The sequence below is a fragment of the Drosophila melanogaster genome, chromosome 3R (assembly GCF_000001215.4).
Source record: "Drosophila melanogaster chromosome 3R".
NCBI lineage: Eukaryota > Metazoa > Arthropoda > Insecta > Diptera > Drosophilidae > Drosophila > Drosophila melanogaster.
In genome coordinates this window covers 18,978,093-19,003,285 of record NT_033777.3, presented here as the reverse complement: position 1 = coordinate 19,003,285, position 25,193 = coordinate 18,978,093, and the positions used below count along the sequence as shown (strand labels likewise).

The window sequence follows — 25,193 nt, the reverse complement described above, 5'->3', positions numbered from 1 at the left end:
AAAGTAATTAAATGAAAACGTAAAATTTGCTGCTAAACATTTGAGGGCCGCCCCCGCAGGCATTCGACTTCAATCATGATCCGTGTCTATCAATCGATTTTACAGCCCCGGGGCGAACATAAAATGCAACATCAGACCAGACTGGAAATTGAATGAAAAATGCATCTCACCAAATGCCACTGCAGTTGGTTTTCCCAGTTGCAGTTGCAGTTGTTGTTGTTGTTGTTGCGGCCAATAAATTTAAGTGACATGCGTTTTTCAGCGAGTACCCGCGGGATAAGTTTACTTTAAATTTCATCGCGTACGGGCGTATTTGTAAAGGAAAACACCACCAAGGAAAGAGCCACCGATCAGCGCGACTGATATCATTAAGAGCTACATATCCTCATCGAGCGTCTTTTTCCCGGTTTTCGCCCCGCTTTTCCATCGCTTTTCCTCCAACCCTGCGGAAGTGCTCGCTGCTGCTGCTGCGGGGTGAAAAACAAAAATAAATGCACCCAGCAGCAGCGGCAATTTTATTGGGTTTTTGTGTCTAAAATTAAATTGAATGCCCGAAAATGTTCGCGGTGCCATAGAGTTTTTCACGTCCCTTCGCCGCGCCAGATGGATGTGAAAGAAGATTTATCCGGAGAATGAGAGTGGCAACCACTTTAGCGGGGATTTCCCTTCGGCGACATTTTCCGGCTTTCGGCTCCCTATATTTTTAACAGCTCATTTGCCTTGGCACCTTTTTTTATTTTTGGAGTTTCCCGCTGTTCGAATGCGGTTTATTCAAATATTGTGCGCTAGGCGAGCATAAAAAGTGGTGCAGCTGATGCGCCGAGATTATGGCCAATGTTTGACTTGAACTTGAAAAGAGAGAGAGAGAGAGGGGGAGGAAGTGAAAGGCAGCCATCACATCCACATCCACATCCGGTTTGGGTCTTAAGTCCTGGACCTATCCCTACACCATATCTCGTTCCCAGTTTCCCATGACCCATCGCCAAGATGCTAAGTAAGTCGTTTTCTTTTGGTGCCTCCGCTTTTTTTTTTTTTTGTCTTTTGTCTACCATCTCGCAGCGCCTGCTTTGTCTCAGGTCTAGAAAAACAAATTGCCCACCCCGTGTGCCGCCTCCCACTCTAGAGTGTGCCTCAATTGCCCCTGCCAAAGCGAAATGGAATCGGTTAGACAGCCAGCCAAAGCTATGGCCATATAACCATGTAGCCCTCGGCCAGAGCAATTGAGTTAGCATTGAATACAATTGAAAGACACTCTTGGACCCGAGAGGCTGAGACCCAAAACGGGTTTCGCCATTTCGTGGAAGAGTCTCAAGTCGAGTCGAGTCGAGTTCGGTCGAGGGCTCCTAAGTACCCCCCGTTGAGGCATATACACACATACATAAGAGTATGTTGCCGGGTAACGAAGGTATCGATCAGTGCGGAATGCTCGTACAGATGGATTCCTATTTGCTATTCATTGGAAAACGTCGAGGGGCCAAGGGCTAGGGGAGATTTACATATTGGTAAATGCGATTCGTTTCACCGACAACCTTGAACCACGACTTGAAGCTATCTTGAAGCTTGGGAACGGAGCTTAAGACAGTAGTTACAAGCATGATTGCATATATGATAAGTGAGATGATGGCCGCAGCCGTTGGGTTTGCTTAGAAATAGCTTTATTATCTACGAATTTTTTTTAATGGTAAACTATGAATTCCTGTGCAACTGGGAAGTGTTCCATAAATGGCGCTTAACTAAAACCTTTTGGTAATTAGTGATACAACATGTTTTTGCCGTTAAAAACGTTACCTTCCTCTTCCGTTGCTCCCTCATTTTCCCTACTTTAATATTCTCACCCACCTTAAGTGATTACTTGTAAACAAAGTGTCTAGCAGTTTATGTTATTAACACTTTCCCAGACTTTTATACACTTGGCGGCTTTAATGGCTTCCATGTTAAGTTTATTATTCAGTCCATCCGCAAACATCACCATAATGCTCGGCACTTCTGGCCTTTGCCTTTTTCCAAAGGCAACATCGGCTTCCTGGTAACTAATCCAAGCAGTAGACAACTCAGTTTACTAATTGGAAGACCTAATCAAAGTCAAGATATAAGGTTACCAACTCCAGCAACTGAAACACAACTCGCTCTCGCATTTGCATCTGAATTTATGCGCGCGCCAGCAGTATAAATACTAATTAAATGCTTAGCCGGAGTGACATGAGCCTGCAACTGTCCTGGAATTTCTATTATGCACCAGCACTTGGCCAGAAGTGGCCTAGCATCACTCGACTCCACCGGCTCCACCGACTCCCAATCCCGACTTCGAGTGTCTGGCACCCGGAGTTCAAGCGGGCGGCGTAATGCATTTTGCATTAACATTTTTCACTCCAACCCGGCCAAAGAACAATGGTAAGAGCTTACCGGGACACTTTAGCCATGGCCAAAAGCGTGTGCGAGTGCCAGCCAGTCTCTGACTTTCCGGCGGGACGGTGGTACTGCGAAGGGTATTAAATTCAGGCAAGGCTTCTTCACATTTTCACCGCCTCACGCTTGGCTTTATTTTATTTCACTTTATTTTATACCGAACAACTTTTGCATTTTTTCTTTACTGACACGTGCTAAAAGTTAAAAGACCAAAACTTTGCAGCGACAACGCCCCGTAGACAACAGGAAATGCTGCAAACATTTGGCAACACTTTGCCCGCTGAACAGCCACCCAGCCAAAGGTGCGGAAAAGAAGACTGCAGGGAAGAAAGCAAAAAAAAAAAAAAAACTTGAAACAAACATGCAGAAAAATAGCAGGGGAATAATATTCCCCTAAAAAGCAGGGCCAGTATTTCCCAGGCAGGTAGCAAACAGGAACTGGCGGAGCGAGAAAGGAGCAGCGATGATTCCTTCGGCAAACACACACAGGCACACTGGCTACCCTCGCTCGAGTCCTGGGAACGTGCATTCCTGTGAATGAAACCCAAGGCATTCCTCACTCATCATCCATTTCTCATATGGCCGATTTATATGGTTTCCTGCGACCCCTTCAAGACGTTCCTTCCATTCCTTCAATCGAGGAATCCTCGAACCGGCAAGAAGCCCTGCCGCCGATTGAATTACACTTCTTTCGCATCCCTACGGTACATATGTATATGTATGTTCTTCACTCCCCTCCAGCCATGTGCGTCAATGCCAACCCTTGAGGGACTCGTGTAAATATTTGCCTTTGCATTTGCATTCAGCATGGTACATGGGGCGGTAGGTGATAATCACGGCTACTGCAATGCCACTGAGGCTGCTAATTGCTGGGACAAACATCGAGATTGCCGGTATCTCTGGCAAAGGGGCAAACACAAATTGCCACACTGTCGACTGTCAACTGCTGTGTTGCACGAACGTTGAACGACGTTGCTTTTAGAAAGTTTCCATGCTCCTCGATGAACTTCTGAACTCTGTGGCCGCTGGAGATATGACTGGGATTCCCTGGGACAGATCCGATGACTTCGTCCTCTCAGGTGACATAGCGCTGAAACGTAGCAACGCTATGTTAGTGCGATTAAGTTAGTCAAGCGCCTAACAGAGAAACCACATCGGATCTAGTTACTACCTACTCTCCACCTTCCTCGCAGCGGCAATGTGCCAGTTTACTCTTTGCCAGCTGCTGCGGTTAATTAAACTCTGACTATCGGACGAAACCAAAGCGCGACATCGACAACGATTTGTTTATTAGAAAGTCGGCCGACGACAACGGGGCCTTCGGGGGGATTATATACACCAGAACAAGGACAAAGTGAAAGCCACATAGCAGAGATCTGCAATCTGTGTGAAAAATTACTTTAAAGCCGACTAATGATCAAGGTTTCTAGTCTAGATCAGCGAGTAAAGTTTTTAAGACTCTTGACGGTTCAAATATATCTCATAATAATAGAACCAGATATGCTTTTATTTATATAAATCGTATCTAATTCTTTTGTATTCACTAGCAGTTTTGATGGTCCACATTCCGTTGCCACCCACAGCACTAAAATGCAATTGAAAGAATTTGCGAAAGTTGTTTTTCCGCATTGTCGCCGCGCGAAGAGCTCTCCATGGAGAATAATGTCAAGATTGTGGCCGAGGACTCCTCCGCAGATGGCCAGGCGGCGATTAGCCGAGTGTGTCTGGTGTTGGCAAGGTGTTGGCCATTTGGGACTCCGGGCTAAGAGCCTGGCCAAGTGAAAGGCACAATGCTGCTCACGGTTTTAGCCCCAAAGACCGGCGATGTTATTTGTCTCAGAGCATCTGAATGCCTGACTGGCCAAAGCTGGTTGAAGGGGTTCAAATTGTGTCAACTTTCCCAAAAATTTGTCGGGAATGCGAATGCGGCTCAGATTTGCATAGGAAAACTATGAGTCGAGTCGAGTCGAGTCGAGTCGAGGGTCAGGACTGGCTGTTCCATGGCGCAAATGTTTATCGCTTGCCATTAAATGCAGACGACAATTTCCAGATAGCCGGCAGACAGGGAAATGGACAGAGATAGATACAATTGTGGCGAATGGCAGAGGATTTCAGCCAGCAGGAAGCCAAAGTGCTGACGATGTCTTCGTTCCCTTCGGAGCAGCATATCAAGTGCTAAAGATCTGCAATTTAAGGTGTCTGTTTAGGTGCGTTGACAGTCGAGATGGGCACGAGATGGCTGCCGCGAGGGATACGGATACACTGGGGAAAACGAATCAGGAGTAGTATCACAATAGGATTGTCAGAAGGGTTTAAATCCCAGATGAGGAAGGTATCATTACGCTGAGACCACAAAAAATATGATGACTTGAAATATTGGATTACTAGATGAAAGGTTCTTTGTCTGATTTTTCCGCGGTGTAAAGATAGGAGGGCTGATTCCCATTTAGCACTAATCTCCAGCAGGCTGGCTCCTCTTTCTGCTCCAACTCCCTTTGCCACGTCTGACTGCCACACGAGTGCTGGGTCCTTGAGACACCACAAACTTGTGGCAAGCTCTAGCGACGAGATGATATGTGAGATGTGCATAAGGATGGGGGACCGAGGCAAACCTTTGTCTTTGACGCAGCGCTATCTCAAACATAATTATTGCCTCATTATGCGACGATGGTGTCGTTAATGTCTTCGGCAAACAACGCGTCCAATGGAAATGCAAACAGCGCTGCGTTAATAATGAAATTGTAAATAAATTGTAAACATTTCGACTGCGCCAAGCGCAAATATTTGTCCCCAACTTGCTGGCAAGTATCTGTATCTGTGAGGTATATGTAATCTTTGGCTTCGCCACATACGTTTTCAATTTTATTTTCTTTTTTTTTTTAGGTTTCGATGGGCCGCTCTGGGCTGTCAACACTTTTCCCATTGCTCGGACAGGAAACAAACAAACAATAAACGACAGACAGAGCTGATAAAGCGAGTTCTACCGAAGCGCATTTTCTCGTAAAAATATTGAAAAATTCGAAATTAACCCGAAAATGCTATTATGGCTTTTAAAATATCGTACGCTGGGGAGCGATAAGAGCGTTTTGATGACTGCATTAGCCACGGTATACTGTTGTTTATGGAAATGGTATGGTCATAAAAAAAAAACGTGGCTCAGAAAACTCGATTCATTGAAACCAGTTGTCAATGATTTGTTCGCGTTTTATTATCACCTGTAACGGTGACAAAATCAAAAGCCGATCAAAGTGCCGATAAGAGCCAGACCACACACATTCTCATCATGGTCGGGACTTATCGTAAAGGTCACATGTGAGTGCGAGTTTGTCAATATAATCTCGAAAATGGATTGCAGATTGCCAAAGCAAATGGAATCAATGGGACAAAGCTCCGCCTGTCAACAAATTCCCCAAAGAGAACTTTCCAATGAAGAAATTAATTTTGATTTATTAGCCCAAACATGTCTACCAGCATGAGCTCATATATGGGAGGTTAATGAACATTTTCCTCAATTTTTTACGCCATAAAAGAAAAACGAAGTGGAGAGAAACAGTTGCAATTCACTCACCCCCTTTTCAAGTTGTTCATTTCAATTAATTATTTGTTGCATTGCGTTTTCATCGTATATTATGACATTTTTATGTCCCTCAGGGGGTGGGGAATATCTGTGACTGGGGACATACTTATTGAAACATAAATTAGGCAACACATGTCCATAAAACATTTGGAGTCACTTGTCATATCGGCGAACTGCTTCCAAATTTACGACTTCTTCGCCACTTTGACACCAACAGGATACGGATACCAATGAATTAGGTTGCTACGCTGGCAAAGGGAGTGTGGCTGGACTTCTTTTCTGATAAGGACACTTGAAACCGGCCCTTAATGTCGCATTTAATGGCTTTACCGCTCGACCGCCACAAATGCTAAATCAATTATTGAGCGCATAAATCAGTTGAGATTGGAAAAAATCAATAAAGAAAAGGAAATGGAAAGAAGCAAAAAGAAACGCAGCAGATAAAATAAAGAATCTATTAGTAATAAAATAAACAGCAGAGTGGACCATAAATTTCGATTGATCTCAGAGAGAGAAAAACACAAATAGAAAATGGAAATTAATACGATGCGATAATTAATGAAAAATTAAAAGATTCCCAAATAATCCAGCTGTAGAAAAAGCCCATTAGGCATTCGGTATATTAGGGACTAGTATCTGAGGTTAAGGCAATCGTAAAGTAGGTCAATTGATGCCAATTATATGTAGTTAAGCCAAATTGGAATGCTCCAAATCTGCTCATTTCTTTAGTAATTCCAGTTTTCTGGAGCCACACAAAATCTCGAATTTCTCTGTCTGCCACGCCGCAGTTCACACGTTGCTGTTGAAATTCAACAAATCCATCATTTGCCATTGTGTCTGGCATCAAAGAAAACATTTTCTCAGGGCGTTAGATAACTAAAGAAACAAATTTCCACCATGTTATGTTTCTGCTTTCTCACTCGCTGCTGCTTTCCTCTGTTTCCCCACCAAATTTTGCCGCCACATAAAAAGCAATTCATGCATCTTGAAGACGGCTCACCCTTTGGCTCCCCACCATTTTGGTGCTCGTAAATCAGTCCCAACGAATCTTGGTCCGCCGATCTTCAAATTGCCAATGGGCTTTGAACATCGTCCCATAATAATTAAGAACAAATTCATTTACACTTTCAAACGCCGCCTAGGGAGAGGACCTATGCTATATTTTTTGGAGCTTGTGTGTCGTTGCTCTTGACATGTTTTGAGCGCAGGGAATTTATTTATTGTGGATACGAAATGCATTTAGTATCACACATAAAAAAGCGACAAACAAGCAGGCGGAACGGGGGCGATCGCAGCAGCCCACAGATTGAATGGAAGTGTGCGAGGATCACACTGAGCCAAAAACAAATGGGTACTAAATACAATTGGGAAGATATATTTGGTTAAGCACTGAGATCTTGTCTAAACAACATGTATTTTTAGGGAATTTGCTAAATAATTTTAATATATACAACAGAATTTCGAACCCTTATCTACCTATTTCATTTTATAAAATATTTTTTCTCAGTGCTGGAGTCCGCACAGATTGCCGCTGAAGCGCAACAACAGCTGTCGCGGCCTGTGGGGATTTCACTGGAGCACTTTTGATGCGGTAAGTTTATTGAACTCGTTGGTACTCGGTATCCCCTTCCAGAGCCGCCTGTCTCTCCCCCTTCCCCTTTCACCCATGGAAATTGCAAAACAATGCAAACTCCCCTTCTCGTGCCGCGAAATTGGGTCAGCGGGCTCATTAAAATTGAAGCCGTGAACTTTCGCTGATCTCTGGCGTTCGTTTATTGCCACAATTTGTTGTGTTTGGACTGCTTAAGCAGCAATTCATTTCAGTTGCAAACGTTTTATATGCCTTCATTAATGCAGCGCACGCATTCGCCTGCCCCGCCCCCTTTTTCTAGCCCATAAACGGAGGCTAAACTGCTCATTATAATGGCATTGTGCACACACTATTCGATTTCGAATCAAATCGAAACGCCAGGTTGCATTTCCGGTTGTGACAGTTCTGCTTCATTTTTTTTTTTCTGCTTTGTTTTTCATCAACTAGCGCCACTCACCGGATGCGCCAAGTGGCAGGGGCCCATAAAAGCGGCGAGGGAAACTCTAAACAATATTCAATGCTAACAAAAAAATTAGGGCAACAACTCGAGGGTTGAGTACTCGGGGGATTGAATACCGAGTTGATTATTGTGTTCTGTTGCATTGTTAAACAATTATGCCGCATTTCCTTCCGATGCGAATCCATTCGATGACACTTTGAGTGCCGGCTGCTGCGAAATCCTCCCTACCATTAGTAACCACCCAAATGCAGCATAAGCATAACCACACAGCTGTTCCTAACCGTTTGACCCACTGCGAATTAAATGGGCGGAGAAATTCCGCTTCCACATCCGGATCCGTCGCTCTCTTTACGGCTCATTGAAGTGCGACGTGGAACAAAAGGCTGGCAGCCAATTGATGGATAGTCTGCGTTTGACTGTCCAAACAAAGAGCAACAGCTTCGGATTGTTACTGCATTTCGATGATTACCGGGTGACTTCGTTTACCTTAGAGTATCCTCTTTTCAAGAAAGGATTCCTCAGCCAATGTATACCATATATATGTATATGTATTTGGCCCTCGAATAAACAATCTGCCAACTCAAGACCGGCTTTCCCTGCCTGCCAGCCCGTCCGTTCGTCTTTCTTTGCCATATCCGTCGTGGGTTATAACATAATTTACGTCTCTTCCGCTTGGCAGACTCGTAATCATTCTCCAATTCCATGACCGCACAAAAATGCGACTCCATCGAACTGCTGGCATGTATCTTCTCGATTTGCCCCAATGTCAGGGCATTGTAATTGCATTTCGTGCTGAACTTCTGGTCCTACACCGCAGACAAGTCAGAGCGAGGGCATCCAGAAAACGAAAATCCGGCATCCCAAACACGATTTCAGCTACGGAGCTTTTTTCTCTGCGGTTTGGGCTTGCAAGTCTGTGTGTGTGTCTGTGTGTATCTGGGTATCTCTGAGATACAATGGCAGCACAATGTAGCCAATATCTAAGCGTCGGCATCTTTGGTGGCCGACTCCATCATCGTTGGGAGTCAGTTTCAGATTCAGAGTCAGAGTCACAGTACTTGGTCTCTGGCTGCCTATCTGGGTTTCAATCGGCCAGCTTTGGTTTTAATCGTTTTGGGATTGGTTTTCCTGAACTTTTAGAAACCTTGAATCGACCGAACTGGAATGTGGCTTGAAAACCGCAACATATGCCCATTTGCGAGCCTATCCAACGGGTAGATCTCGGCACCAAACATCTGTCGATTTAGCTAGCCCACGTGTCAAAACTAAAGTATCTATATATGCTAGAACAACTCCGAATGTATCTCAATCTGGTTTTTCGGCTTAAGAGCATTCTATCGGCCGGGAATTAGAGACAGGGGCTGCAACCCCTAATGGTAGAACCTCCAGCTGCTCTGGCCTGAGTTTCATCTGAAGTGGCAGGCTGGATTTACGGGCATAGACAATCTAATTACTGTTTTCAGTGTGCATTTAGCGTAAATGATAGCCCTAAGGCGGCCTCGCCCGCTCACACATGTGCGTAATTAATCCGGCAGGGCATGGAGTTATGGCTGAGCAACTTCCCCCGGCCACCCTACGAAAAATAACAAACCTGCCCACCTGCTTTTCTAGGAGGGGGCGTAAGTGCCTGTCTGCTGGGTGTTTTTCTAACTCCGAGCTTTTCTTTTTTTTTTTTAGCTTGCAGTGCGTGGCCTCCCACTCTTTTGGGCATACAACTCCAAATTCCGGCTCCGACTCCAAATGGGGCAGCCATGATGACTTGGCATCTGGACTCAAAATGGAGGCGATTGCGATGGCAGGTCCCACGCACTCGGCTTCCCGCGCGAGCTGATCAAATGCAGCTTCAGCGGGTTGACTTCGTTGACTGGGTTGACTGACTGGTTGACGGCATGACGCGGCTTAATTGGCCATTACGAGGCGGCTGCATAAGAGGCTCTCCGCTTGCGCAAGCTCCCATTTCCCGCTGAGAGATTCTCCTCGACGGAGTTTCAGGTTTTCCTCGCTTATGGAAAATCATTTTTACCGTTGCCGGCCTCTCTTGTCTTTATGCAAATCAAGTGAAAGCAGCACCAGAAGCAACAAGTTTCCCAAAAAAAATCCTCCACAATCAGTGGGCACTTGATTGAACCTTAAGTGAATTTGGGTCAATGTACTCTAGAAAATGGATAGAACTTTTACATGCCTCGGGGCGATTGGATTGAGCTGTCATTTTTATCCGTTTAAGGCTTCCCAAAAAAAAGGGAAAATAAACTGGGGAAAAGTTAAGAAGCCAGCTCTTGACCCGAAAGCCAAGGCTCATATTGTTGTTCTTGCTGTTCTGGTTGTTGCAAAGGATTGGATTGTTTGTGCTCCATGTCGCTTGCTACAGTTGTTAACATGAAAAGATAAACATCGGAAATGATGTCAGTCAAGCTGACAGTGCCCAGCCTCCACGGCTGTACGAGTATGTGTATCTGCCTCCCCCTTTTTTTTTTTTTTTGTTTCCATCATTTCCATCTTCACGCATTCTCCCAGAACATGCTCTCAAAATCATGTAAAACTTATCCAACGAAAAGCGCACAAAAAAAAGCAGACGAGAAGCTGCTGAAAAAGCTAAGCCCCTTCAGTAGTTTCGGCTCTTACATGCTCGGCAATCAGAGCAACGTGTTTTGTATCTAATGAATTGCGACTCTGGGGAACTCACTGCTCCATGTATCCATTGTCGCAGTAGCAATGTTGCAAGCTCTAAGCCCCTTCCCTGTAGACATCGTTTAGCGGACTAAATGCCGCACTTTTCGTTGGAACTAACCACGGTGGCAGACACACAATGAATAAAAGATAAAGAGCTACGAATTAGATCACGCGATTGTTGCCTGAGTTTCATCGTATAGAGAACGTGAGTAGATAAAGGTATTCATCTATAGGGGATGCAGTGGGTTAAAAGTAAAGTACAGAAGGTTTCCTTTTCGGAAGGCAGAGGGTCCTACAAAAGGAGCAACCCCTAAAAAAAGAGATTATGTGGCAGCTATAACATTTGCATAAATGATTAAAATAGGTATAACACCTTTCAAAGGGTGGGAGCTTTGAAGAAATTAAACGAAGCTGAAGAAAGGATTTAGATACTGATTTAGCAATCTTAGCTGATAAGCACTTATGTAAGTGGGAAATCCAATACTAAATACAGGGCACACAATATCCAAAAGCTGATAAATGCCTATGGAATTATTGAGAATTCCCTTAGCGCATATTTGAAATCAATATGTGTGCCCATAAACAATATATTTAGACCAATGCCTCGTGCCAAGTATTACAACACTACAGTTCAGCACCTTGGGCCGCAATCGAAGGTGTGTAAACATATGGCGGAGATAAGATATATATGGAACGCAGCCAAGAACATTGTTTTATTATATCATAGTCAATCTAACGAACAATCTAATGCGGCATTGGCAAGGCTAAAAAAATAGGTGGTAAAAGGGTTAACAGCAGCTGCTGTTGCATCACATTTCGATTTACCATTCTGCAATTACGGATTAGAAACCGAACCCTGCATTTGGAACACACCCGGGTTTTGATTAATTTGCATATGACATGAGCCCGATGTGATCAACGCATAAGCTGGTCGAAAACCCCTGCCATCACTGAACCTTCCTGCTGCTCGAGGGGAACTCGATAATTCTGGGCCGGAAGAACTTGTTTTTATGCCACAAACAAAGCAATTTTCGCACTGACGCTTCCACCCAGGTGACCAGGTAACCCCCATCCCTAGAAAAGGGTGAATTATGAATGCAGTCCAACCGAGGGTTGATGTGCGAACGGGTTGCATGCAACATGCCAGCATAGAGCACACATTTTGGCAGGACCATTTGCTCACAGTTTGCGGTTTACGATGGCCGGAAAACTGGGAACACTGTAAACCCGGAATAGCGTTTACCTGGACAGCAAGACAAAAAAAAAAAGCAAAAAAGACACAAAACGGAGACAGGGTCAAAAGCGGCGAGTCTTGGCTCATCTGTCGCCCGGCATTGCGTGATGTTTGCCAGATGAATGAGAGTGAAAAATGAAACACGAGTTGCCGTCGCCGTTGCCGTTGCAATCAGTCGTCCGGAAATCAGCACAGACAGCCAGGAAGGGCAGGGGACTTCCATGCCGCGACGAGGGGCAGCAGGGACAGACAGGCCGCATTAAGGCCGCATTATGAAACCAGCAGCAAACGGGCGACAAAGTGTTTCCATTTCCCATTTTGCCGGCTTTCCTTTCTATGCATCTCCCTTTCCATCTCCCTCTCAATCTCCCTGTTCCTGTCCCACCCTTTTAGCCAGTTCTGCAATTTGTTTGCCGCAAACACACATTTACGTAATGCCAAGCGAAGGTCTGACTTGGCTGGACCTTAAAGCTGCCCGAAAACAAAAAAAAAAACCAGGCAGGAAAGCACTTGAAGTTCTTGCGATGAAATTCCGAGAAACAAGTTGGCTTGCGATGCCAAGAAGGTAGATACACTCAAAGAAAATACTCAATCAATTGATATACTGATTAAATTCAGTTAGTTATTGATTTTTATTACATAGGTAACTTATGTAGGAAACTATACTCAAGCCTTTCTATTGCGGTATTAAATACCAATTTTTTTAATTTTTTTAAGATGTTGCAGTCTATTTTTCTATACTAAATACCATTTCTTGTTTCAATATTTCAATTCCATTTTTTCGATACAATCAAGATGTATAAAATGAAAATTGCTTGAAAATTCCACGGATTGGACAATAACGAATAACTGAATGACCAATTTAGTAGCTATTCCCTGTGTGTAGACGACTGCTGCTGAGAAATTCCGATGGTAATGCAAGGTAATGGTCTTCCCAGGCTTTCTGATAGTCCCTGGACCTCTTTTCCCTCCCCCACTCCCGTCCGGCGATTCCAACTCCCCTGTCCAGCCCCTTTGATTAGTGACGCTGTTTACCTGTGCTACGTGCACAGGTTTCTGGAACGAATCCATAAACTGAGATCGCACGCTGACTGCTCTGTGTTTTCCGCTTTCCAACCGCGTGCAGATGGAATTCCCGACGCACAATTTGCTTTTGTTCTAACGCCCACGCTCCGTGCACTCACCAACCATCTGCCGCTCGTCCGAATTGGTATTTGCAAACACGTTTTTGGTTCGAGAAAATTAAATATAAATGCCATCGAATGCGCGAGGAAGATTGAGTCGAGAAAGGTGGCCGTGGGCAAGTTCAGCGCCAAGCGCCCCCTCTGCTACTCCATGCTCCATGATTCAGATTAGAAAGTCGTGCTCCGAAATGCGGGTGCAGTGTTTCCAAAGGTGTTTACGACCAGACACCGCTGAACTTGAAAACCGCCAAAGAACTTGAAACCCGAAACGACAGTTGGAAAAGGCTTTTAACGACGCCCTTCAACTGCGGCCAAAGGCTATTAATCAAGGCAGCACGAATCGCATCCGCTGCACCACTGCGACACTATCGATATCGTAGAAGCACCCAAGAATGAACCACTCAAAAATGTACAGCCCACGGCGCTGCATATAAATACCGATTAAGGTAAACAGACAAAGCCCAGACAGACACATTAATTTCGAGTCTTTTGCCCATTCTCCACACCGTTAAGAATCAAAAATCGAAGAGCGCTGTGCCTCAAATCCCCGGCTAGCGATCGTCTGCGTCTTCGTCTTCCAATCTTCCCAGTTCGAACGTATCGATGGGTTTTGTGGGTTGGGGTCTCGTTTAGGCATTTGGGTTGGGGAAGTGCGCCTGAAGTGGGGGCAATCAACAATGGAGAGTTGGGGCCCAGTTGTCGAACGAACGAAGGAACAAACGAACGAACGAACGCATAGCTTAAAGTTCAATGACTGAAAGGTGCGTTCTTGCTGCGGTTGTCGCTGTTGCTGATGTTGCTGCAGTTGCTCTTGGAGCTGGAGTTGCTGCGGTTGCATAGGAATCCATCAGCAGCAGCAGCAGCAGGCAACTTAGACTCGGACCCCATTTATATTGGCCATTTGGTTTTGCTTTGGCTTTTGGTTTGGTTCTTATTGCGCCTCGCTAGGCGAACGTGCAAAAATGCGGCATGAGCGGCCTAAGCGATCGGCAATCAATCTGCAGATTCCAGACGCAACAGCAACGCAACCCGTTGCTGCCGTCGATATTGGCGATATGGCTGCTCTTGCCAATCTCGAGAAGGCACGCAACAAGCAATTCCAGGCAAGAATCTCCTCTTGCCGTTGAATTTGGAGCCTTAAGTGGCTGCTACACTTGCGGCTAAGTTGGCCGAACAACATGGCCAAGAGTGTTAGCCATGCGCAAATACAACATGCAATTTCAGCGAATTGTTTAGATTGGAATGACCATGAGGAGGAATTTTACACAAGCCGATTGAGTAATAGGAGTAGTACAGCATGTGAGCTTTGTATAAGTGGAGCTTTAGAAATATAAATAAATATTATGTTAAGATTGTTTTTTTCTTTTTATTAATGGTTTACAAATCTTTATCTCGCTGTATTCTTAAGAGTCTTAAGAGCCAAGTCTCCATTCGTAGAACTGCCATATTTAGTATAGCGCTTCCAGAAATTTCCAAAAGATTAGGGAAAATTGCACAGACAAGTCCAGAATTCCAGCCAAGTCCTCTCAAATTCTTTGGTTTGGATAGCGACAGGAATTGGGATTCAGACTGTTATCGAGTCTGGAACGGAGACTCCTTCCATCCCGCCGCTGTTTACATGCACACGATGACAGACGCGTCTATTTATCTGTATCTGTATCTGTATCTGGCTGGCTGGACTGGTTGTGTGGTTGGTTTACATTTCGGTTTTGCGCTTTAAGTGAGAGAAAAATGTTGGGAAAATAAACAAGAGGAGCCCAGTCAGAATTTCAGACGCAGCGATGGCAAAACCAACCGCAGTTGAGTGGATTGAATTGGCCCCAAAATGGGGAGAAAAAAAGGGGAGCCCCGGGCAAAGTTTGACTGCAACAATCAAATGCTCATCAGCGCACTTGAAAAATAATGCGTGGCTGGCTAAGACAAAAACGAAGTACATTCTCGCGGGCAGACAAAGACATATAGACCTATAGATACTGTATCTCTGGATACCAGCAGCTTGTATCTTTCATTCTTTCATTTTTTTTTCGGACTGTGTAGTCGAGGCATTTTCATAGCTGGCTGTATTTTTCGTTGGCTTGTTTGTTTAGTTTTTGAGGCACACTCACACCCATATACACACGCAATGCTGCAGGTGGGAACAGGTTTTTCGGTTTCGGCTTTTCGTGTATCTCTCGGATGCGGGCCGTATCTTTTTGGCCTCGCGTTATTTATGCCCCACTGTGGCTGTAATTACAAATGCTCGTTTCCTGCTGAAGACAATCTGGCCATGTGTGCGCCTGTGTGACTGGGCATCTATGTAGTATCTTAGTATCTCAGTTTCGTCCGGGATGCCCACGCACATGTGTCCTCCGTCCGGGATCAAGTTTCCAGTGACCACTGAGCCGACTGGAGTGTCCGAAGTGGGCAAGTGCGTAAGTGGACAGCGGCATTTGCGCTCTTCAAAGGGCCTCCTTTTTACGAAAAGCGCCTGCTGGGCCCGAACAATTCGCCGGTTGTCCATGCCGCTCACGTACTTCCAACTATATTTTATTTCGTTTCCCCTGCAACATGTTGTGGCCCGGCAATATGGCCGATTGATTGGCAGATATAGTTAGTAGTTCATTGGCGGTAGTTGGCCATGGTTACTACCCGTAGGCCCGCAGCAGTAACAGCCGGAGAACGAATGGGAATTACCCTCGGCAAATGCTTCGCACGCTTGGCTGCACTAGCCCAAAAAAAGAGGCACTTTTCCGAGTGGTGGTTAGCTCGGCAGTCGCCGCAAATGGCGCGATGTAATGGCATTTCTAATATGAGCACATTAATGGCTGCGGGACAAAGGAACAGGTGAGGGGAATCGAAGTGGAGTGGCGTGGAGTGTCCACTCCTTCCGAGGCAATTGCAAATTTCAAAATTAACAACCCACAGTTAAGGTGAAATTAATAGCTGTGCCAGGGTTTCTTTGTTACCTCAATAATAACTACGCATATGGTTTTTATTATGCCAGTTGAGTTGGGTTTTTTGAAACATTATAACAATCGAAAAGTTTTACTTGCTTGTGTCACATTTTTAGATAAATTTAATGATACCATTTAAGTATTAGAAGCAATTTTATGTGCTCGCCCGTTTTGAAGGCTATCTATCACCTGGGCGCATATTTTTAGATAACCATGACATGTAAAATAAAATAATTGAACACAAGTCTAAGAAGAAAAGTGTCTATCCTTGATAATTTATTTTTAAAATGTTGTTTGCGAAATACTCAAAGAGCAATTGTATTTAACAACAATAGACAAAGGGAAAGAGACGCCTAACTACAGAATATATACATATGTATTTATTATTAAACTATACTTTAAGAATATTGATAACTATATTAGTGCCATTATCATAATACAAAATTTTTAAGGTCATATAAAAATCCACATACATTGTGGATTATGTTTCCAATTTTTGTGGAGATTCGCAGTACTTAATGAGCCTAAAACTATTATTATTGCTATTTTTGTGCCCTCAGCTGTACGCGCATATGTAGAAGACCGAGTGTGGTGCTCTTGTTTTTCCTGGGCTTCATACCTGAGCAATTAGTGCGACGTTTTCGATTGCGCATGCAGTAGCCCAAAGAGCAGCAGCTGCTGTTTTCGTGTTATTTTTTCTGGGTTTTTGCTCTCCTCGGGCAGCTGACAAGGAGCCAAAAGCCAGCGGCAGAGGGGCTGGCGTAAACAAAGTGAGCTCTTGCAAAATGACAGCTGACAATGGGATCGTACGCCACGTCGAGCTCCGCGCACAGCCCAAGTCTGCAGCCAAGTGCACAATAATAATGGCAACAAAACAATATCAAGTCGGAGTGAAAAAGCTGCAGTCAGCGTCGTCGCCAGTCTGCCGTTGAGATTTCATAAAGTTATTGAACGTTTTTCAAGCGAAAAACAAAATTCGGATTGCAAGCAGAAAACAAAAATGTAAAGGCGATAAAGTGCCGAGCGAAGCAAAGTGCTAAAATGCGGATAGACGAGAAAATATATTCGGATTTGGGCATATCACGAAGTTTGACAGCCACTGCGGATAACCTGTTGCTGTTGCAACTAGAACAACAGCAACAACAACTGCAGCACTTGCCACATAAATGGCCATTCGTGTTGGGAAGGTATTTAACACAAGGTCGCGAAAACAATGAGCCAAACGACTTTAGACCGCTTATCTAAGTGCTCGTAGCTCGTTGGTAATTGTAGAAGCCTCTGCTGGACGCGGGCAAGAAGCTAATTGCATGAACACAGGCCACCCAGCCCCACCCAGTCCCACCCACCCACTCACACTCTGCATGATGGAATAATGGCAGGATGGGCAAAGGGGCAATCGGGCGATCGGAGTGGAGCCCCAAACAGCGGAGGCGACAAAGTAAACAAGGTGTTAATTTCCACTGGTTCGGTATTCCCTCGGTTTCTTTTCACCGAGATGCTCAGAAAAAGGGTATTCCCAGGGTATGGCGATTTCAGGAGGAGTTTAATATACATGTGTATATATTATGATTATATTTTAGTATTGCTTGCAATCAAATTAAATAGTAAGTCCAGCGCTAGTAAATATCATTTAAATTCTTAGAACACAATAAATATGTTTATTAATTTTAACTTTTTCAAAAACAGAAAAGGAAACAATAAAATCAATTGTTTTAGAAAATATTAAAATATTAATCTAATATGTTAATATGCGTCTGTTTCTAATTAGCCCCAGTGAAAAAACTTTGCTATAGGGTATAGCGAGACCTGCTCCCCAATTCCCCCACTGACTTATTTTTGCTTCTCCTCCCTTTTGCGCCTTTGCAAATTGAATTCCCCGCGTGTTGCGAAAGCAGATAAGATTGGAGCACGTTCTCCGCCAAACACAGCCACCCACACAGAAGCTACTCCACGCATACAAAGCGGCAGATGACGGGCGATAAGCTGTCCGTGATAACGCACTTGACTTTGAGCGCGAATCGTGTGAGGAATACACACACACACATTGGGGGAGCTCCCACTTATGTAGATCCTAGCTAGAATTGAATAGGGCATAAGATGAATGGGTCTACTTACGAACTGTGACCGTTTTCGGATCGTAGGCACAGACGCGTCGCTCCACGGCGGCAATCTTCCGCTGCACACGACCCGCCCGCTCGCCCACCGCCTGCAGATCCCGCTGCAGGTCGTCGAAGATATCGCTGGCTATGAGGACCAAGCTGGCCAGCTGCCGCAGGGCGTTGCTCAGCGTTATGTTGCTGATCGAGTCGAACTCGTGGCCGGAGACCACCTTGGAGGAGCCGGCAGTGGGCGACTGCGGTGCACTGGCGATCCTTCCAAGCGCCGGCCTCTGCTGGCTGGGATGCCGCGAATTGGGCAGGGATTGCGACTGATGGCGAGTGGGCGAGGTGGACAGGAACTCGACGTGGTGCTTTAGCTTCTTCATGGGCGCCGGAGCGGGCGGTACGGGTTGATCCTCCGGCGCCTGGTGAACCAGAACCCTGGTAAGGGATGTGGGTGATCCGTGGCCATTGGGGACCTCTACATCCGGCGACTGCTTGTTAATGCAGTTGTTGTTCCGGCACTTGCCCGGCGTGCAGTGGAATCGTCCGGATGCGTGGCCCAAACTGGCCGCCGTGGCCTGGGCCACATTGACGGGCTGCACCACGCGCTGGACGAAGGGCATCTCTCGCTGGCTCTCGCACTCTTGATCTCTCTGGCGGCCACTAGCTGCTCCAACTCATTCGCTCCGCTTCGAAGGCACCGGCCAACATAAAATAAAAGGTAATCCAAGTAATCCCGACACACACACACACACACGAGCACACGGGCACCGAAAACTGGTCGGACAACTTCTGGACTTGAATCCTCCGCAGTCGCAGCCTCCTAGCTATTGTCTACTACTTTCGGCCAAATTCCTTGGCCTTTTCACACGCACTCACAAACTAGTTTAAATCAACTGGTTTATTGCTGCCCCCCAAATTTTTGTGGCTAGTTCTCAGCCTTGCATAATTAGCGCGCCGCACTCGAATTGCCCGTGGTTGTGGCGATTTTAATGGCCCGGCCACCGTTACGCGTCGTTCGAAAGGTGTGTTAGCCGGCAAAATTACAAAAACCGACCGTCCGCGCTGACGTCTTCGTATTTCGCCGGTTTCAAAATAACTGCCAGTGTGCCCAATACATGGCAAGGGCAGTGAAGTCGCAGATAAATCATCTGCCCGTGTGACCGTTCGTCCAAGCTGCTTGAGTATGTCACCGACTAGGGTTCAAAACTCTGCTTAGCTTAGTCAGGACACACTGCACACACTAACAGTGTGTTACCTGCTGTAACACTTAACAGTGCACAGTGGGCATTCAACACAAAACATTAATATATAATGCATGATTTATATTTATTTTTATGTTGTATCTGTTTGAATATATAAATAAATATAAAATGCAAGCTGACAAACCCAAATCAAATATCTCCATGAGTTTCAAGCTGAATGTTGCTGTTAAACATATCGATATACACAGCGGCAGAGTTGCCAGACAGCAGCATGTCTCAGTAGCTTATCACCCTTGTCGAAATACGGTCATACGACTGCGAAAAATAATAAATAAAACTACAGTGAACCGAATTTCCTTAGCTAAGATAAATAAATTAGTGCAATGCCAAAGTACTATTGCGACTACTGCGACACCTACTTGACCCACGACTCGCCCTCGGTGCGGAAAACCCACTGCACCGGCCGCAAGCATCGCGACAATGTAAAGTTCTACTACCAAAAGTGGATGGAGGAACAGGCGCAGCATTTGATTGACGCCACTACCGCCGCCTTCAAAGCGGGCAAGATCACGAACAATCCGTTTGCCGGCGGGCCAGGAGGAGCGCCTCCCAAGCCGGCGGGCGTGTCCATTCCGCCGCCCAACATGGGGGCTCCTCCGCGTCCGGGAATGCCTGGAATGCCCTATATGCCTCCACTGATGAACCCCATGATGGGCATGCGTCCGCCACCGATTATGAATCCCATGGCCATGATGGGACCACCGCCTCCACTGGGCACTATACCCGGCGTCCGTCCAGGAATCATGAACGGACCCAAGTGAACGCCCTCAGGAACGGCATCAACGTTCACAGCACAGATGGAGTGCTCTCCTTGCGATGTCCTAATTAAGCTGTAGCATTTAAGTAAGCCCGATAGCGAAAACAATTAATTATATACATTTATATAAAGCAAGTTGACTCAACAAATGGTTGTCTTTGTGGGTGGAAGTCAATAGAGAAATAAAGTATATATATTTAGGTCAGTAATGAGAAGCGCATGCAGTCACATTAGAGTTCAGCAGGCATAAGATCACGCCGCTTTTACGGTGCACACATTATTATGACTTTAAAAAACCCCGCTTCAGAAAAAGATAACAAAAATCAATGCTAGAGAAGGCATTTAATGATTTCATTGTCCAACACAATATAGTTAAAATGCAAGTGAACTGAAATGCTAACACAAAAATAGTAGGTGCCTTGCCTTTAACATAAACATTCACAGTTTTTATTACAATATTTTGAGCTTACATACTAGTTGCTGTGAAGAGAATATAATGTGGATTATAATTGTTAATATACGAATGTGTTAATCATTGGCTCGAAGTGTAAGTTTCTGCCTTTGTCCCGCGAATCGGCTCGTCTAGGCCTCTTATAATATTATTTTAAACGTCTGTACTACACACAATTAGGTACTAATGGGATAATGGTTATCTGGCGACCCTCTGGCGCTTGCTGGGCGACACCAGAACCGGCGAGGGCTGTTGGTTACTTGAGATGGCGTCGAATATGCTGCTCTCCGAGCGCTGGTACTCGGTGCCAATGTTTTCCAGGTTCAGATCGGCATCGAGGACTAGGACCTGAGGAAAAATGCATATTTAGCGGCTTCGGTAGATGTGAGCTTGTGTAGAAACTACCTTGCACGACTGCGGTCGTCTCTGGTGTATCAACCAGTCCTCGTGCAACTCATGCAGCTCCTGAAGGTACTTAAGCGGCACGCAGCTCTCCTCAGAACGAGCCCGCTGCCGGATGCGTTCGTACGCCACCTCCGGCGAGGTGCGCAGATATATGATGAGGTCCGCCTGCACGTGAATGGACTCTTCGATGAACTTGTACCACTCCTCCAGCGTATTGTACATGCCCTGCTCCAGCGAGCCGTTTCGTCGCATGTTCTCCACGAAGCAATAGCTGCGGCGCGATGGGTAATGGATAAGTTTCGTTTAGCGTTTCTGGTCAAACCGGACGACGGGAATAATGCACTCACCGAGCGCTAAAAATGGAGCGCTCCATTATTTTTAGCTTCTTGTTGGTTGGGGCGGTGTGCGACTGCAGCATGGTCAGCGTGACATAACTCTGAAAGGGCATGGCCCACTTCTTGGGATCTTTGTACATCAGCTCCAGCAGATTTACCCCGTTGACGTTGCGCCACTTCTCGACGGGCTCGGTCAGCAGGCAAATGTCGTTCTTGTACTTCTCGAAGTGGTTCAAATACGTGGTCTTCCCGCTGCCGATGTTGCCCTCGATGAGGACGGTGAAGGGCTGGGTGCCCTCGGCGTACTTGGTCCCCTTTCGGGCACAGGATGCTGCCTCCGCCATCAGTCCGGATAATCGGCGATCTGCACGTGAGATTGGGAGTTTTACTAACTGTTTTAGGTACAGCACAGCAGCAACGGATCGCGGTTGAAGTTGATTGTTCCGGATTCGATGGAGTACTGTACACGGCGGCGGGAATATGGTGACTGATTCAACCCGCCTGGTCAGATCGTTTACCGCCGAAAAACAAAAAGAGCGGGAACATCGCCATTTGTTTCTTTTTTTTTTAATCGGTGTTACCTATCGTTATGCTTGTTTTTGTCAACCGGCTGATCGGTAACTGTGTGTGTGTGTGTGTGTGTGTCTATTCTATTGCCGGTAATGTTTTTACATACATCTTTACAAAAACTTAAAGTTTAAGCCAATGCTGGTTGAATTACCTATTAATGATATAATGTTTTTCTGCCACATGTGCTTGCTGGACATTGCTGTTTTTACAAATTTATTAAATACAAATACCACTGATAGCAATAAAATTAAACATTTATTGCTCACAACTTTTATGGCCTCTTATTTATTTTATTTAACGTTGTGAAATGAATTTTCTTTTTGCCTATACTGAGAATCAGCTGTCGGCGATAACGATAACGGTCAGCTGTTCTGTGCATAGTATCTGTTTTTCGCCATCCCTACGACGACGCATTTTTTATCAATATTATTGTACATTTTTATAAACCTGTATTAAAACTTATTTTTAAAAGGAATCTTAAACCGGGAAATTAGTTTACGATGTCCATAGAAATCGAATCAGCGGAGTAAGTACTGTAAATCGACCAACACCACTCAGTTTTTACTAGATCCGTGATTTCCCCCCCAAACAAAGTGTGATTCGGCTCATCCAGCAGTATCTGAAGGAGTCCAACCTTATGAAGACCCTGCAAACGTTACAGGTTAGTACTTACACACCGCGGAGAGAGTTTGTCTTTCAATGATCTTAAACTTTCAGGAGGAAACGGGTGTCTCCCTGAATACGGTGGACAGCGTGGATGGCTTTGTGCAGGATATCTCCAACGGGCACTGGGACACCGTGCTAAAAGTGACCCAGTCTCTCAAATTACCGGATAAGAAGCTGCTCAATCTATACGAGCAAATAGTCTTGGAGCTGATCGAGCTCAGAGAACTGGGCGCAGCAAGATCTCTGCTCCGCCAGACGGATCCCATGACCATGTTGAAGCAGCAGGAGCCCGAACGATACATCCATTTGGGTAAAATATAAGCCATTCTAAGGTTTCACTAGAGTTCGTGATTCCTAATTGGTATATTTGTCTGTAGAAAACATGCTGCAGCGCGCTTACTTCGATCCCAGGGAAGCCTATGCAGAGGGAAGTAGCAAGGAAAAGCGGCGCACGGTCATTGCCCAAGAGCTAAGTGGCGAGGTGCATGTGGTGCCCTCCTCCAGGCTCTTGGCACTCCTGGGACAGGCTCTTAAATGGCAACAGCACCAGGGACTCCTTCCGCCCGGCACCACCATTGATTTGTTCCGCGGCAAGGCGGCGATGAAGGACCAGGAAGAAGAAATGTATCCCACCCAGCTGTTCCGACAAATCAAATTTGGCCAAAAGTCGCACGTTGAGTGCGCTCAGTTCTCGCCGGATGGTCAGTATCTGATAACGGGCAGTGTGGACGGTTTCCTTGAGGTGTGGAACTTTACCACCGGCAAGGTGAGAAAGGATCTGAAGTACCAGGCGCAGGACCAGTTCATGATGATGGAACAGGCGGTGCTGGCGTTGAACTTCTCACGAGATTCCGAGATGGTGGCATCGGGCGCACAGGATGGCCAAATCAAGGTGTGGCGCATCATCACCGGTCAGTGTTTGCGTAAATTCGAGAAAGCCCACACCAAGGGAATAACCTGTCTGCAGTTCTCGCGAGATAACAGCCAGGTACTCAGCGCATCCTTCGACTACACGGTGAGACTGCACGGGCTGAAGTCGGGAAAGATGCTGAAGGAGTTCAAGGGGCATTCCTCCTTTGTGAACGAAGCCACCTTTACGCCTGACGGACACAGCGTGCTCAGCGCATCTTCCGACGGCACAGTAAAGGTTTGGTCCCTTAAAACGACCGAGTGCGTGGCCACGTACAAGCCCCTTGGCAACGAGTTGGCCGTAAACACAGTCCTCATTCTGCCCAAGAATCCCGAACACTTCATTGTCTGCAACAGATCCAATACGGTTGTCATTATGAACATGCAGGGCCAGATTGTGCGATCCTTCTCGTCGGGTAAGCGCGAGGGCGGTGCCTTTATCTCAGCCACTCTTTCGCCGCGAGGAGAGTTCATATACTGCGCTGGAGAGGATCAGGTGCTTTACTGTTTCTCCGTCTCCTCCGGTAAACTTGAACGTACTTTGAACGTAAGCTGCTCTTTAAACTATTTGTTTTCAAACTGACTTTAAACGTGATATTTATTCCATAGGTTCATGAAAAGGACGTCATTGGCCTGACACATCATCCGCATCAAAATCTACTGGCCAGCTACAGTGAGGACGGCCTGCTGAAGCTTTGGAAGCCTTAGACCATATAAGCAATTGACTTTCACACCTAGTTAGTTTTAGTTGGTGGTCTTATTTGAGCTGCCGAAATATACCTACTGACCCCAAAGCGCTTGCAGTTTTTTTCTCATGCCCTCAGCCATTCCTCACATCAATATCTTCAATCTTGCCTATATGAAACAAATTGACTTTAATTAAGCATTATGCAAAGCGCCAATCTCTCAGAGCGCTAATCCACAGAGTTTCCCTCAATTGCCTCAATCCAGCACCTAAATTAGTCGAGCAGCGACACTCAGCCGGTTCACTTGCAACATGAAGAGCGACGAGATCATCGAGAAGATACGCAACAAGTTGAAGGAATCGGATCCTGCCCGGCGCACCGTCGTCAACACGTTTCAGTTCAACTTCACCGATGCGGATGGTAATCTCATCAAGAGCATGGGTGAGTGGGAAAGAGGATGCCTGGTTGTGGGTCAGCCCACCGTTGACCGTCTCATCGTAGTCTTTGATTTCAAAGCGTTGGACATCTACGAGGGGAGTGCCACCAGTGTCGATGCACAGGTCACCATTTCCGATGAGGACTTCTACTTGGTGGGCACTAAGCAGAAGACTTTCCAGGAGGTGTTGCAGCAGGAGAAGGCTAAGATCGATGGCGATGAGGAGGCTATCAACAAAATGCTGGAGAAGTTTCGCATAAATTCTCAAAACTAGCTCGGTGTCAAAAGTAATTATGCATGCATTTCGTTTATTATATGCGACAATTTAACGTTTATTGTTTATTCACTTCACCCCAATAATAAATTATAACAAATTAAAATATTTCTATTTAATTCTAAGGGAAGTCAAGAAAGAAATTAGTAGGAGTTACAACAATTAAAAAATAAACAATTATCCCACCAAAAAATGTAATCAAATCGTGACTTATTTAATTGGTTTTAGTATTCATTTATTTAATTACCTTTATTTATATTTAATGTTAACATGGAATTGTTT

The 25,193-nt window shown here is 45.5% G+C and overlaps 5 protein-coding genes across 12 annotated transcripts in view; 3 read left to right on the top strand and 2 right to left on the bottom strand.

Moving 5' to 3' along the window:
* Window positions 1–19,261, bottom strand: part of gukh (GUK-holder) — a 38,412-nt gene extending 19,151 nt beyond the window's left edge. For all 4 annotated transcript variants that reach the window (NM_169845.2, NM_169846.2, NM_001032021.2 and 1 more), the window contains exon 1: window positions 18,171–19,261. In NM_169845.2, the coding sequence (NP_732393.1) occupies window positions 18,171–18,780 (610 nt within the window). In that variant the 5' untranslated portion in view covers window positions 18,781–19,261. The remainder of the gene's footprint in view (window positions 1–18,170) is intronic.
* A 374-nt stretch (window positions 19,262–19,635) lies between these two features.
* snRNP-U1-C (small ribonucleoprotein particle U1 subunit C) lies at window positions 19,636–20,322 on the top strand. The gene has a single exon (NM_142510.3). It carries the CDS (start codon window positions 19,746–19,748, stop codon window positions 20,181–20,183), a length of 438 nt encoding a protein of 145 aa, NP_650767.1. The 5' UTR covers window positions 19,636–19,745; the 3' UTR covers window positions 20,184–20,322.
* A 214-nt stretch (window positions 20,323–20,536) lies between these two features.
* On the bottom strand, window positions 20,537–22,291 carry dnk (deoxyribonucleoside kinase). Of its 2 annotated transcripts, NM_001275793.1 has the most exons (4): window positions 22,092–22,291; window positions 21,383–21,734; window positions 21,036–21,306; window positions 20,537–20,978 (listed from the first exon to the last, which is right to left on the bottom strand). In NM_001275793.1, the coding sequence occupies exons 2-4, from the start codon at window positions 21,712–21,714 to the stop codon at window positions 20,829–20,831; spliced, it is 753 nt and encodes a 250-aa protein (NP_001262722.1). In that variant the 5' UTR covers window positions 21,715–21,734; window positions 22,092–22,291; the 3' UTR covers window positions 20,537–20,828. The 2 variants fall into 2 exon arrangements, with proteins under 2 accessions (NP_001262722.1, NP_524399.1); NM_079675.3 differs by lacking the exon at window positions 22,092–22,291 and having other exon boundaries at window positions 20,607–20,978; window positions 21,383–21,862.
* Smu1 (Smu1 spliceosomal factor) lies at window positions 21,962–24,306 on the top strand. 3 transcript variants are annotated; one of them, NM_001260260.1, is made up of 6 exons: window positions 21,962–22,029; window positions 22,413–22,466; window positions 22,535–22,601; window positions 22,658–22,916; window positions 22,984–24,062; window positions 24,125–24,306. In NM_001260260.1, exons 2-6 carry the CDS (start codon window positions 22,441–22,443, stop codon window positions 24,221–24,223), a joined length of 1,530 nt encoding a protein of 509 aa, NP_001247189.1. In that variant the 5' UTR covers window positions 21,962–22,029; window positions 22,413–22,440; the 3' UTR covers window positions 24,224–24,306. The 3 variants fall into 3 exon arrangements, with proteins under 3 accessions (NP_001247189.1, NP_001247190.1, NP_650766.1); NM_001260261.1 differs by having other exon boundaries at window positions 22,180–22,466; NM_142509.5 differs by lacking the exon at window positions 21,962–22,029 and having other exon boundaries at window positions 22,320–22,466.
* A 170-nt stretch (window positions 24,307–24,476) lies between these two features.
* euc (eucalyptus) lies at window positions 24,477–25,013 on the top strand. Of its 2 annotated transcripts, none has more exons than NM_142508.3 (2): window positions 24,477–24,642; window positions 24,718–25,013. In NM_142508.3, the coding sequence occupies exons 1-2, from the start codon at window positions 24,513–24,515 to the stop codon at window positions 24,909–24,911; spliced, it is 324 nt and encodes a 107-aa protein (NP_650765.1). In that variant the 5' UTR covers window positions 24,477–24,512; the 3' UTR covers window positions 24,912–25,013. The 2 variants fall into 2 exon arrangements, with proteins under 2 accessions (NP_650765.1, NP_001247188.1); NM_001260259.2 differs by having other exon boundaries at window positions 24,703–25,013.
* Window positions 25,014–25,193: the final 180 nt, after the last annotated feature.

Coding starts and splice junctions, on each gene's coding strand:
- snRNP-U1-C (NM_142510.3), top strand. CDS start 19,746: ATGCCAAAGTACTATTGCGACTACTGCGACACCTACTTGACCCACGAC.
- dnk (NM_001275793.1), bottom strand. CDS start 21,714: ATGGCGGAGGCAGCATCCTGTGCCCGAAAGGGGACCAAGTACGCCGAG. Junction 21,307..21,382: donor CGCTCCATTTTTAGCGCTCG/GTGAGTGCATTA, acceptor ATCGCGCCGCAG/CTATTGCTTCGTGGAGAACA. Junction 20,979..21,035: donor GACGACCGCAGTCGTGCAAG/GTAGTTTCTACA, acceptor ATTTTTCCTCAG/GTCCTAGTCCTCGATGCCGA.
- Smu1 (NM_001260260.1), top strand. CDS start 22,441: ATGTCCATAGAAATCGAATCAGCGGA. Junction 22,602..22,657: donor AGACCCTGCAAACGTTACAG/GTTAGTACTTAC, acceptor TTAAACTTTCAG/GAGGAAACGGGTGTCTCCCT. Junction 24,063..24,124: donor AACTTGAACGTACTTTGAAC/GTAAGCTGCTCT, acceptor TTTATTCCATAG/GTTCATGAAAAGGACGTCAT.
- euc (NM_001260259.2), top strand. CDS start 24,513: ATGAAGAGCGACGAGATCATCGAGAAGATACGCAACAAGTTGAAGGAA. Junction 24,643..24,702: donor TAATCTCATCAAGAGCATGG/GTGAGTGGGAAA, acceptor GTCTCATCGTAG/TCTTTGATTTCAAAGCGTTG.